At 36.2% G+C, this 14,206-nt stretch overlaps 1 protein-coding gene across 3 annotated transcripts; it reads right to left on the bottom strand.

Moving 5' to 3' along the window:
- Positions 1–887: 887 nt before the first annotated feature.
- Positions 888–13,360, bottom strand: LOC132104142 (protein QNR-71-like). 3 transcript variants are annotated; one of them, XM_059509384.1, is made up of 12 exons: positions 13,113–13,358; positions 12,185–12,316; positions 11,491–11,652; positions 11,168–11,341; positions 10,903–11,064; positions 5,860–6,180; positions 5,585–5,644; positions 5,237–5,479; positions 4,879–4,984; positions 4,452–4,675; positions 1,951–2,044; positions 889–1,864 (listed from the first exon to the last, which is right to left on the bottom strand). In XM_059509384.1, exons 1-12 carry the CDS (start codon positions 13,165–13,167, stop codon positions 1,717–1,719), a joined length of 1,881 nt encoding a protein of 626 aa, XP_059365367.1. In that variant the 5' UTR covers positions 13,168–13,358; the 3' UTR covers positions 889–1,716. The 3 variants fall into 3 exon arrangements, with proteins under 3 accessions (XP_059365369.1, XP_059365367.1, XP_059365368.1); XM_059509385.1 differs by having other exon boundaries at positions 11,509–11,652; positions 13,113–13,357; XM_059509386.1 differs by lacking the exon at positions 5,585–5,644 and having other exon boundaries at positions 888–1,864; positions 13,113–13,360.
- Between the last annotated feature and the right edge of the window lie 846 nt (positions 13,361–14,206).

The following is a 14,206-nucleotide window of genomic DNA, read 5'->3' as shown; positions in this document are numbered from 1 at the left end:
GAGCGATCAAAGAACGCTCTCTTTTTTTCGGAGCTCTCACACATCGCGAGTATATCTGCACACTTGCCTAAACTGCCGTTACAATGAATGACGCTGTTATGCTGCACAACGGAGCTCTTACTGTATTCACGTGTTTGCTGTTAGTTGTGGTGAAAGCATTGTGTGAGAGAGAACGTGTTGCAATAATGACGAGATCACTGCATTCACGCGATAAACAGACTCTGTCTGCTCAATGCTCATCATTGCAGCCTTTCATGTGATGGGAAAAGATCGAAAAATAATTATATAATCAACAAATCCACGATTCGTTCATCTCGACAGCTGTTATATATATATATATATATATATATATATATATATATATATATATATATATATATATATATATATATATATTTGAGAGGGGTCCACATGTAATACGCATTTCAAATGCAAAGATGTCAGCCAATCACAACAGTTGTCGTTTACTCGGAGTCTCACAGCAGACACGCCCCTTCAAACAGAGCATTCAAGCCAGAGGGCTATTATCAGGATATAAAAATGCTTTTTATTTCTAAATTTTAAATGTAAAAATCATACTAACAATATAAGTACACCTAAGTAAACATTAAAAAGCATTTAAAGAAAAGGAAATAATCCATGTCATGGGACCTTTAAAAGGTCTTTATTGGCACCTATGACTTGAAGGACCATTGGAACTCTCCATTTCTCAAAATATTGTTGATAGTGGGGGAAAAAAAGGGTTCATTCGATTTTTATAAATTTCTTCACACTAAGAAGAAATGGTTCTTTTTGTATTTTTTTTCTATGGCATCACTGTGCAAAAAAAATTAAATAGAGCCTTTATTTTTAAGTGTATGAAGATTTAGAAAATGACAGTTGTGTAGATCATTAGCAAGTGATTTTAGAAATTTTATTACAATATTTGTGTACATCACTTACAGAAGTGGATACATTTATTATCATAAAGAGGAGATTCATATTTCTGAAAATTCCTGTTGAATGTTAATTTTAAATAAGCATATGCCTGCATTTGTATATGTGTTCAGTAACAGATTTACCAATTTTTAATTAATGCTTTATGAAAGGAACTTGTTAGTAAAGTGTTTTCTTATGAAACAACAGCTTTAATTACCATCAAACTAGTCTCTCTTTTAAAAAATAATAAAAAATGCATAGAATTCAGTTCAGACATTTAAAATGTTTAACCATGTTCAAAACAATGTATAACTTCTCAGAACATTACAAAACATACATCAACTTACTTTAGATTTTCTAATCCTGACTGCAAATAAGGAACATTCCTTATAAACGTCAGATTAAATGCCAAAATCATCATCAGAAAAATGGGCAAAAGCAATAATTTTCAGCCTTAAATCCCAATTTATATTTTGGTTTGAAAAAAAAAAAAAAATATGATCACTTACGCATGGGACACATTTGGTCAGTTAGTAGATGTTTTAGTCATTTCAGATGATGGAAACCTCTGTAAATCTGTCATATCTGGGCTCATTCATCCCAAATCTTGCATTAAAAATCTTTAAAGCTTGCATGTGCTATAACTAAAATGTTATGATTACTTATTCTAGCTAAACTGATGAGAAGATACCAATGTTATCTAATCTATAAGATCACTTCTGTTATTGTCTCAGATAAACTACAGCCAAATTAATATCGAATAAATAGCAACTGATTGCTGCAGAATCCCAGATCAGTCTACACAGGCCTCTCTGTCAATAAATGGCTTCTCTCCTCATCAGCAGAGAACAGAGTTGCTCTTAGTTTGGTTAAACTCCAGTTACCAGCATTTCTCTCAGCGTCATCCAACACAGAGCCTCTCACTGGACGATATGCCTTATATCGCCTGAAAGGAATAAAAAACATATGTAATTAAGATAAATTTGCACACTGTTATGTTTTTAAAATTTCAGTTTTGTTAGTGGTACTCACTTGTAAACCATGACGGCAATGAATGCAATAATGGAAATAAGCACAGCACTGGAAGACAGAACCACCTCAGTGACATGGGAGGATTTAGGAGAGTCTAAGAGAAAGCAAGTGACAAAATGAAGATATTCAGTAGTCAATTATAATGTTTGTAATTATAGAATTTAAGTACATCTATTTATACACTTGTAATATTGGTGGGGACCAAAATTGGAAAATAATTAGGCACTACTAACACTGTAGCAGTGTTACTAACTAATACTATTGTTTATTTTAAAATAGAAATAATGTATATTAGATGATAAACTTAAAAAAACAAAAATGATAAATATTGCTTTGACAACTAACTGAAAATGATTAAAGTATCAAAAATGCAACTAATACAAATGACAAAGCAAATTTTGCAATTAAAGCGGATTCAAAATATTAAAAATACAAAAATAGTATACAAACAATACTGAAGTAATACTAAAATAAAATTAAGTATAGTATATTAAGTACAGTCGTGGCCAAAAGTTTTGAGAATTACATAAATATTAGTTTTCAAAAAGTTTGCCGCTAAACTGCTTTTAGATCTCTGTTTCAGTTGTTTCTGTGATGTACTGAAATATAATTACAAGCACTTCATACGTTTCAAAGGCTTTTATCGACAATTACATGACATTTATGTAAAGAGTCAGTATTTGCAGTTTTGGCCCTTCATTTTCAGGACCTCTGCAATTCGACTGGGCATGCTCTCAATCAACTTCTGGGCCAAATCCTGACTGATAGCAACCCATTCTTTCATAATCACTTCTTGGAGTTTGTCAGAATTAGTGGGTTTTTGTTTGTCCACCCGCCTCTTGAGGATTGACCTCAAGTTCTCAATGGGATTAAGATCTGGGGAGGTTCCAGGCCATGGACCCAAAATTTCAACATTCTGGTCCCCGAGCCACTTAGTTATCACTTTTGCCTTATGGCACGGTGCTCCATCATGCTGGAAAATGCATTGTTGTTCACCAAACTGTTGTTGGATTGTTGGAAGAAGTTGCTGTTGGAGGGTGTTTTGGTACCATTCTTTATTCATGGCTGTGTTTTTGGGCAGAATTGTGAGTGAGCCCACTCCCTTGATGAGAAGCAACCCCACACATGAATGGTGTCAGGATGCTTTACTGTTGGCATGACACAGGACTGATGGTAGTGCTCACCTTTTCTTCTCCGGACAAGCCTTTTTCCAGATGCCCCAAACAATCGGAAAGGGGCTTATATATGATGAAAGTCCATTCACTATACTTTCGGCAGAAGATCAATCTGTCCCTGATGTTTTTTTTGGAGAGAAGTGGCTTCTTTGCTGCCCTTCTTGACACCAGGCCATCTTCCAAAAGTCTTGGCCTCACTGTGCGTGCAGATGCGCTCACACCTGCCTGCTGCCATTCCTGAGCAAGCTCTGCACTGGTGGCACTCCAATCCCCCAGCTGAATCCTCTATAGGAGACGATCCTGGCGCTTGCTGGACTTTCTAGAATGCCCAGAAGCCTTTTTTACAAGAATTGAACCTCTTTCCTTGAAGTTCTTGATGATCCTATAAATTGTTGATTTAGGTGCAATCTTAGTAGCCACAATATCCTTGCCTGTGAAGCCATTTTTATGCAACGCAATGATGGCTGCACGCGTTTCTTTGCAGGTCACCATGGTTAACAATGGAAGAACAATGATTTCAAGCATCACCCTCCTTTTAACATGTCAAGCCTGCCATTCTAACCCAATCAGCCTGACATAATGATCTCCAGCCTTGTGCTCGTCAACATTCTCACCTGAGTTAACAAGACGATTACTGAAATGATCTCAGCAGGTCCTTTAATGACAGCAATGAAATGCAGTGGAAAGGTTTTTTTGGGATTAAGTTAATTTTCATGGCAAAGAAGGACTATGCAATTCATCTGATCACTCTTCATAACATTCTGGAGTATATGCAAATTGCTATTATAAAAACTTAAGCAGCAACTTTTCCAATTTCCAATATTTATGTAATTCTCAAAACTTTTGGCCACGACTGTATATAGTATTAGATGAAAAACCTTATTAAAATAAAGCTAAATAGAAATGTTTTAAAAACAGACAAAAAAAATGACAATAGCACTAAAACATACTAAAATTCCTAAAATGAAAAATAAAGCAAATTCTAAAAATATAAGCCAATTCAAAATATTAATAAATAATACAATAGTACAAAAATACTGAAAAAAAGCTTAAAAACGTATTTGAAATGACTAAAACCAAAATAAAAAAGCTAAATAGAAATGTTTTTAAAAAAACTGATAAAGATTAGAAATGCTTAAAAGATTAATAAAACTTAAAGCAAATTACAAAAAAATCAAAGCTGATTTAAAACATGAATAAATACTATAATAGTATCGAAATAATACAAAAAATAACACTGTGATGCTGCTTCGAAATTATATATTAGTTAAATGTTATAAAAATAAATAAATATATAGACAAAATTAACTGATTCTTAAGACTGACTTGTGTCAGGGCTGTTGCCAATTTTAACTGAGGTAGTGGTTGCAAGAGCCAAGCCTCCAGGCAGACCCAGTGTGATGTTAACACAGTAGTTGCCCGGCGTTTGGAAAATGCGCGTCAAACTGATCTTGCATCCTTCGCCGTAAGGAGCCACGTCCTCACAGACGATATTCTTGACCTCCCGACAGGAGGAGTTGGTCACTATGGTGCAGGCCACTGAGGGAACACTGAGAAAAAGAGAGATTAAATGTGTGTAACGTGATCAGAGGTCATCTGTGTTGTAAATGTGAGTGACTGAATCTCTGTGACGTTTCTGACGATGACATGCTGTGAAATGTCTCGGCTGCAGGGCTTCAAATAGTCACTGTGGATCAGAATCATCTACATCTAATAAATGCTCTTCACTTTCTGGCTTGTATGTGAATCTTACCTGCCCGAGCACGACACCATGAAGTTTACAGATGTGTTGGACACTTTGTCAGCCAACACCTTTAAAATCTGATTGTCTGGCTGGTTCTGCAGAGCTGGAGGAGGATCTATAGAAACAGATATTTTGTTTCCACCATGGAAAAACAAAAAGGTAATTGGAACTTTCTCATGCTTCCAATTTTTTTCTCAAAATTGTCTGTTAAAAGTTCAAATGATGAGATATAAAGCTCAAATTAAAGCTTTAGTTAGTTCACAACAACCCTGATACATACCAAAAACATGATAATTTGAGATATTCTCTTATGTGTTTGCCATAAATTCTTGCTTTTTAAAAATAAGTAGTCCAACAATCTTCTTACCAATGATGTTGATCTCGCCTTCAAAGGAGCCATACATATGGCGGAAACAGTCGGACTCCTTGAAGTGCGTTTTTCTGATCATCGGCGGTGAGGTGGGCTGGTTATAGGTTGAACTGGCTTCGGGTACAGCGGTTGCTGTAATGGATGTCACCTCTGAATCAGTTTGGAGTGGTTCAGTTGTTGGGGCAGCAGTTGTAGAGACTTGAGGAGTGGTTGTTGGTGAAGGATTGGTGATGACAGGAGCTGGAGCAGGAATTAAAAATAAAAGAAATGTTCTTTAAGTGTTCTTTGTGATATGTAATTTTATTAGACTTTTTTTTTTCTTGCTTTAAACACAACTCATCTCACCCTTAGTGGTCTCTATTTTGCTAGTGAATGCATGAGTGCCAGGTGGTAGCGTAGGCATTTCTGCAACACACAAAAGTGATTGAATTATTTAATAGAACGACTGTATACTGGCTGGCTTTTAAAATGACAGCAGCTGTAAGCATAAATTTGCTTTACTCTGCAAGATAAATGGACACATTTTGTCCTGATGGATAATAATTAATATGATATGTCTGGCTTGGATAATAGGATATCTGTTGTCTGGGTGTGTAAAGTGCCTGTCTTTATGAGATTACCTGTCGTATGAGCCTGAGTAAAGTGCATTGGTGTTGGAGTCGGTGGTGGGCAGGGCACATGGAATGATGCCTCCACGAGGAGCTTGACTGTAACATTTCCAAGCATGTTGTACACATGGGTTGCAATATTTCTGTGGGTGACCAACTGGTTGCCATCCCGAAAGTCCCAAATGAAGTCCACTGCATCAGCTGTCTTCAGATAGTTACTTGGGTCATGGATCTGGACGTTGAAAATCACATTTGACCCTCTGACAAAGATATTTTTGTCAGTTATGCTGGCTGCATGCTTCTGGGAAATATTCACCGAGAGCGGTATCTTATCTGGATGAAGAAAAAGTATTTATTTTTAAAAAAAGAAGGGTTTTTTATATAATATATAATATATATGTATATATGCATGTATATATGCATATCCATCAGTAAATATATATTGTCTGGCCACTTTATCAAGTACACCTTGCTAGTACTGAGTTTGACCCATAGACTAGGTTTCCAAACATAGGTTTCCAAAGAGCGTTTTTGAATCCATAAGTAGGCGGAGCCGGCCGTCGCCATCTTGACAGTGCATTACCTCTTGTCACTCCCGGATAATCGAAAATGGGCAAAAAGGCGGGAGCTGGTTATTGAAACCACACCCACCTAGCTCGATGGTGGTGACAGCAGCAGCAATTCATCTGTCACTCAAGTGGCTGCGCCCTAAATTATGCAGAACTTTAACCCCTTACCAGTCACCCCCCTTTTTTGGCATGGAGACAGAAATGACATACCCAAAATAAAAAGATTTCTGCTCATGATTCTTTCTGACTAGATACATAATCAACATTTTTTCACAAAGCTGACACTTCAAAGTTTACTGTTCAGGAATCCGAACCACTCAGACTGTTATGATAATAGAGATATATAAGCTCAAACATAAAAACAAAAATAAAAATATTAAAAACATTTTTTAAATGTATTAAAAAAAATTGTTGATGTAAGATATGAGTTTGGAAATACAGTGTAGCTAAAGCCACAAGTCTTTCAAAACTTCATTAGAAATTTCATAATCTAATCTGTAAAACTGTGAATTTTATTAAATATTTTCTAAGGCCATGTCATGTGTGTTTTTAGAGAAGGCTAATCAGATTGATTTATGGCACTTGTCATCTCTTTAAGATCTCACATATAAACATTCCTGTGCTCTCTGTATGTGTTTTTGTCTTTGAAAACTCCCCGAATCATGGTTCTATTGTTTCACCAATCGAGTCTTTCACACCTCCGCCAGGTATGACACATTATCAACATTATTCTTTTATCATTATTCTTTTGTTTTTATTCCACCTTTATCAGCCTTTTTTGTGGAATTTCAATGTTTACAAAGCAACAAAGCAGCGATCTCACTTCAGTTTCTGTATGCATTTAGCCCTTATTTATCAATAGTCTTACTATAAAAATACAACAAAACAATTTCTTACGACCTTACGTGAATTATTGTGAAAGAAATGCATTATGAAGAAGATATGCACCTGCTATTAGTAGCATTAGAGGTAAAGTTAGCATCAAGCTACATCAGACAATTTATTAAATTATTAGTACACTTTTACTCAAAACTCACTTTGAATCCCGATGGAGTGTTTGTAATAACATCCTTTTGCGATCACGGGTGGAATTTGGTCGTTTACTATTGTAAAAATATGCTATTTGTAGCCTTTTTCATCGCTGCACAAGTTAGCATTTCCGATGTACATTTTTTATATTTTTTATAAAATGCCCCAGATCTCAAGAAAATCTCATACCAAGCTTTTCTATCATAATCGCGAGTTTATTATTCGGATATTTCGTGTGTACAGAGGTGATTCAGTGTTGTTGTGAGCAGATATGATCCAGGAAGTGTTCACGAACCATGTGACACGATTTGACGCTGTCCGGTTTTGGGGCTGTCAGATTGACAAACCGAAGGTCCAATCAGAGTCTGTCTGGGTCACAGCTCGAGTACACAGAAGCAAACACACAGAGACGGCACTGGGAGAGGCTGTTTATCGTCAGATCGCGTAAATCAGTGGAAAATGAATAGAAATTATGATTCTGTCTGAAGAAATATGAAGTAAACATAAGTAAATATATCAATATATCTCCGCGGATATGCATCTTTGGTCTATAAATCCTTATTGACGCTGTTCATTTTGCACTCCTGACATAAATTACTAAATAACTGTCACTGCAACAATGTTTTATCAAAATATTGGTCAAATATCGAAGCTAGAGTCTTTAAAGAGTAACTAAACCCTAAACCAACTTTTTTTAATTAATGATCTGTAAGAATGGGGCTTTATTCGTGCTGTTCATTGATTCGAGTAACTTTTTTGACATTTGAGTATAAAGTGTTTTAATTCTACCATGTATGGTGTAAAAACGACTGAGTGCTGCCCTCTTCAGGTTGAACGGTGGCTACTGGAGTTGATTTTTCCTATTGGATGTTGCGGTGGCAGGTGACGTAAGCAGTTTCCAGCTCACCACGCCCCTTGGTACGAGCTACCACGCCCTTGGCAGTATAAAACCATCTTGTTTCGTCAAAATCACTGTAGTGAGTCAGGAGTTGGAATTGCGAGTATTGAAAACGACCAGGATAGACTATGATAGCATCTATTTAGCATAGCATTTATATAGTTATTTAGATTATTTCGTGTAGCCTATATAGTTAATTATAGTTAATTACTCGAATTGATATGGCTCAGGCCACAGACACCTCGACATCCTCCACTTCAGGTGAAGGTGGGGGAGAAAAGTCCTCTACTTCAAATGAACGCTCTGTTGCAAAGCCACTTGCGTCACTACAGTCACTCTCCATTTTAGCGACTCTGACAGCAGCTGTCAATTAATCCGTCACTGCGCGTCTCAGGTTCACGCCCCACGTGCTCAGCCCTGCCCTCGGTTCATCCCCTCTATCTTCGCTGTGCTCTGCCCACTTTTCAGCATTTTTCAAATCTTGCTAGTGGGTGGAGTCAGGCTCTGACCAGGGGTTTAGTTACCCTTTAAACTTTCAATTGATGCACAGTTTGTGCAGATCAAGTAAGAGAGTGATGTTTAACGTGCTGTAAAGGGGAAATATAAGAAACTGGGGCCGTCGGCGATGCTTGCACGTAAAGGAGTTGCTTAATGTAATTTAAACTAGGGTGACCATATGAGCCATTTTCCCCTTGCAAGGATTTCTATATAGCCTAAAACATCCAAAGTAGTTTGACCAATAACATGCAGGTATGGTACATAATCAACCAATCGTGGCGTGTGAGAAGGTGAGATCTACAGAGAACGATCAAAGCATTGCAAATACACGTACATGTTAGGTATTTGTTTGTTTATTCAACTTGAAGCATCGCTGCGCACCGATCATTGAATGACACCAAAGTACCAAGAGAGTGATTTAAATGCAAGAGCCGTCTGCTCTTATGAATGTAATACAATGATCGATCTGCACGGCACAAACAGCCAAAATCTGGATATTTTAGGCAATATGAAAATCCTGGCAAGGACGCGTCCTGGAAAAATGGCTCATATGGTCACCCTAATTTAAACGGATGAGTTAAAAAAAAGTTTCACCCCCTTCACAGTTGTCATGAAGGGCAAAATTAGCTATATAGACCAAAATCATTTTTTGAACCAGGCTGTAAACATGTTTTTTATGCTGTAAAGTTGGGCATTTTAAAATGGGGAGTCAAGGATTGACTCCCTTTTGCAGCCTACGTCCTGCAGATTTGTTGGCTGCACATCCATGATGTGAATCTCCCATTCCACCATATCCTAAAGCTGCACTATTGGATTGAGATCTGGTGACTGTGGACGCCATTTGAGTAAAGTGAACTCAGTGTCATGTTCAGGAAACCAGTCTGAGATGATTTGAGCTTTGTGACATGGTGCATAATCCTGCTGGAAGTAGCCATCAGAAGATACACTGTAGTCATAAAGGGATGGACATGGTCAGCAACAATACGCAGGTAGGCTGTGGCGTTTAAACAATTCTCAATTGGTACTAAGGGGCCCAAAGTGTGCCAAGAAAATATCCCCCACACCATTACACCACCACCAGCAGCCTGAACCGTTGAGACAAGGCAGGATGGATCCATGCTTTAATGTTCTTTACGCCAAATTCTGACCCTCCTGTCGCCTTTCTATCATCTCTAACCAGTCTGCCCATTCTCCTCTGACATCAACAAGGTATACATACATATATATATATATATATATATATATATATATATATATATATATATATATATATATATATATATATATATATATATATATATATATATATATATATGGTACATACATTCATATACATATATTATACAAACACAATCATACACACTACCATGAGTCAAAAGTTTGGAATAATTAAAATTTTTGTCTCTGACAATTATTTAATCAAAAATAGAGTAATGACTGTAATATTGTGAAATTATTACAATTTAGAATAAATGCTCTACTGGAATATATTTTAAAATGTAATATATTTGTGTCATGGCAAAATAGAATGTTCTGCATTTTTTTAACTGTTCTCATTACGTTGTAACCATTTTTGGAATAGAAAAATGAATAGAAAGTTCAATTAACAATTTATTTGAAACATAAATTATTTATAAAATTATACATGTCTTTACTGTCACTTCTTTTAATCAATTTAATACATCCCGAATAAGTGTTAATTTCTTTTTTTTATTATTTCTTTTTTTTAATAATGATATAGTGTATCATCACAAAAAACTATTAAACCCCACAACTTTTTCCACATTAATAAGAAGAAATGTTTTTTTAAGTACTAATTCAGCATATCAGAATGATTTCTGAGGGATCATGTGACAATGAAGACTGGAGTTATGATGTTGAAATTTGAATTATATAATACAATTATATTCTAATACACTAATATTGATATCATATTACATATATATTATATATATTATGAATTCATTTTTTTAATAAAATTATTTATTTTTAAAAGATCATAGTGTAGTTTTGATCGTGTATGTAAATATGATTAAAACAAGATGAAAGTAACTGGCAGACCTGTTATGAAGAATACGGTACTGTCTGTAGAGAGTGGGCTGTACTTCCTGCGCTCCTGTTTACGGTACACCATGACCTCCATCACACCTGCTCCAAATGTCATGTTTGTGGTGCTCAGGGTCAGATGGGAGGAGGAGCCATCACATGTCTCAAAATACTGGCCTGTGAGAGAAACCACACGATGATGGTCCAATTTTGTGCTAAAATTATGTAAAGGGAATTATTAAAACATTGATATCAGTCGGGTAAGATGGCAGATACTCACCCATGGTGTGCCACACATAGACATAACCTCTACGTCTCCAGTCATTGGTCTGAGGAAAAGGCTTTCCATCAGGGAAAATATTGCACCTCTTCAGATCTGTACACTTCCCAAAGCCATAGTCATCCAACCAGGATGTCCAGTTTAACACGTATCCTGAGCGCACATGTCCATTGGCTGAAAAATAAGTGAAGGTTTTAGACACTCGGATAAAAAAAAGCATTTCTTCCTTTTTTTGGGGAATATAAATGCAACGTTTTAACATACAGGTCTTTTTCCCCCCTTGCAATTGTACATTGTTTAGAGATTACAGGGGTATGGAGCACCTGAGGCCTCCATCATACCGTCCCCACAGTGCTCATCATACACCAGGTTGCCGCTGCTGTCCTCCTTCTGACACGGTGGAAACTCCAGAGCTGCAGTGAACGAGATGCACGAGCCGTTCATTGCAGGGCTGTCGCTGGTAAGGCGCACCCTTGGTGGTTTGTCTGTGAGAGAGCATTGAAATATTAGTGTGTGGTCTTTCCTGTCATGCAGCACATTTTTCTGTCCATCACAACATCTCGTATATGTTAATATAGTAACTTGAGAAAATCAGTCTCTCTTGCTAAGACAAAACTGGGGGAATATTCAACTATTTAAGAAGGAACATAAGGTTTCAAACTGTTTTTAATTTTTTTCCCCAAAAAATATTTGAAACTGAAATATTTACACAAACTCACACAGAAAGTACTTAAAAGAGGGCTTACACAATTCTAAAGGGAATTTGCAAGTCTTTCCCCCCTTAAGTCCTCTAATAAATTTTTTTAAACAAAACATGTTTAAAATATTGTTTAAAATGGTAGCCCCCCCCAGCCCAAATGTACTCTTAGTATGAATTTTGAGAAACCTACAAATAATTATTTTGACAAAGTAGGCTGTCATCTCACCATTGTGTAAAATATTTTTAATAATCACGTTATAATTAATACATTTTGATTTTTTTTAATCAAACTTTACTAGATAGAAGGAAACCCTTACCATGTCTGCGATTCAGATGTTGTTTGAAGGGGGGATACAGAGATTCGTCCCAAGGGTTCGTGTCCGGTTCCCATCCAGGGATTGGGAATGGAAAAGGGAGTTTGTGTTTGTGAGGGAACATGTCACCATAAGCTGTACGAATGACAGAAAAAAAAACATCGTGAAAGCCTTCTGAACTGACTTTGATGACCCAAAAATCTCGTGACCACGAAGTAAATAAATGGACAATAATTTACTTGGATTAGGCGTTTAAAAATTTCATAAAATATAACAGGGAAAGCTGGGATTGTTACTTTCTGCTCGGTTATTGATACAGAAACAGACATAAACTTAAACATTCTGCGGCTCAGTGGTAGAGCATTGCGTTAGCAGCGCAAAAGGTTGTGGGTTCGATTCTCAGGGGGGGGGCACAGTGGTAAAATAATGTGTGGTCTGAATGCACTATAAGCGTCTGCTAAATGTAAATTAGAAATTATATGCTTATGGACGTTCTCCTCCGAGTTAAGTTACTGAAAATGTGAGGACAGTAACATTCTTACAGTCTGGTGGGTGAACGAAAGTTTTTCTAAAGGCTCTGGCTATCTCTCGTCAGGCGGGTAACGTAGCATAATCAGTTTCATGAGACTGCTGCTCGCGGAAGAAAACAGCTTTATTCCAGCAAGTTATGTATATTTGTTTCATAACTCAATCTAGTCGACTTTTTTTATGAATTCACATCAATTTTATAGCCCAGTCTGCTCTATATAGTTTTAGTGGTTTAGCTATATAAAAATATGTTCGATTTAACAATCGCATGTCAAAACATTATTATACAAATAAAATAAAAACCTTAACTAAATGCTTTGAAATGTAAGAATTATAAATATTCACTGCTGGAAAAAAAAATTAAAATGAATTATTTCGTTAAACAAGTTCCTAGGCTACTTACTTTTTTTGCTGTTCGTTACAGGGACGAAAAATGCCAAGACCAGCACGAGTAACATTTCCGAATGAATCAAGTCGATTTGTTGGATGAGAATACAAATACAGTTTATCCAAGGGCTTTTTCTTGTATGTCCCCCGCTCCAGCTGCTCGATCTCAGACCCCTGAACTCTCTGTTGCTCTTGCTCCCCTCTCACATTCACCCGCACGAGCTCTAATTTAATACTGCAATCATGTGACGTTTCTGTAACAAGTGTCATCTGATACTTCATTAGGATCCATGGGTGCGAGCTGAGAGGAGAGCTCGGAGTATCATGTTGTTACTTTTTCCCTTGTATTTCGAAACAGACCATTTCATAATCATCTGATTTATTTCCGATAGCTGGCTTAATGCTTTATGGTCTTGTCTAAAACAAATGATGCACTGTAGCCATTTATTATGATATATATTCTTGATCTGCCTCAGAGTCCTTTTTGAGAAAGGCATTTTTTTGTTAGATATCAGGGTCAGAAATATCAGAGAGGTTAATAGCCAAATTTAAATAGCTACTCCATGTTATAAGAAATGTAATCTTTGTTAATTATTAGGCACTCAATTATATTGTCTCTTTTGCATTTGAATGTGTTTTGAATAACTAATTTGAGACAAAAACAATAAGCATGACAACACATTTTTATAATTGTAGAATAAACTAAAAGTAGCTTATCTAAGTGAATGAACATAACATTTTATAAATATTAATTAATAAGAATCTTAAGGAATGCTACGGTCTTTTGAAGTTTACCTAAAATTGTCATAAAAAAAAAACAAAAAAACAATATTACCGTTAAAAACAATTTCAAGTCCGGATGTCATGAGATATTCGAGACATAAGCCGTGATTTGCACAGATCCGCGCGCTTTCAGGTGACAAGTTGGGAAACAGCTAGAGGTCAAAGGGACTAACGATTTGGAGAACATTTCAAAAGCACCACCCCTCCTTTATTTATTTTATATCAAGACTAAAATAGCTAAAATACAGAAACTATAACATCAGAAAAAAGTGAACAATTATGAGGGTTAGTCTAATAACTGTAATATTGATTATTCTTATCATAAAT

Source organism: Carassius carassius, chromosome 25 (genome assembly GCF_963082965.1).
Source record: "Carassius carassius chromosome 25, fCarCar2.1, whole genome shotgun sequence".
In the NCBI taxonomy this organism is placed as follows: Eukaryota; Metazoa; Chordata; class Actinopteri; order Cypriniformes; family Cyprinidae; genus Carassius; species Carassius carassius.
Note: the sequence above shows the minus strand (reverse complement) of the source record. Positions and strands in the feature narration are given on the sequence as shown.

Coding starts and splice junctions, on each gene's coding strand:
- LOC132104142 (XM_059509384.1), bottom strand. CDS start 13,167: ATGTTACTCGTGCTGGTCTTGGCATTTTTCGTCCCTGTAACGAACAGC. Junction 11,653..12,184: donor ACATCTGAATCGCAGACATG/GTAAGGGTTTCC, acceptor GCTCTCTCACAG/ACAAACCACCAAGGGTGCGC. Junction 1,865..1,950: donor ATTGCCGTCATGGTTTACAA/GTGAGTACCACT, acceptor TATTCCTTTCAG/GCGATATAAGGCATATCGTC.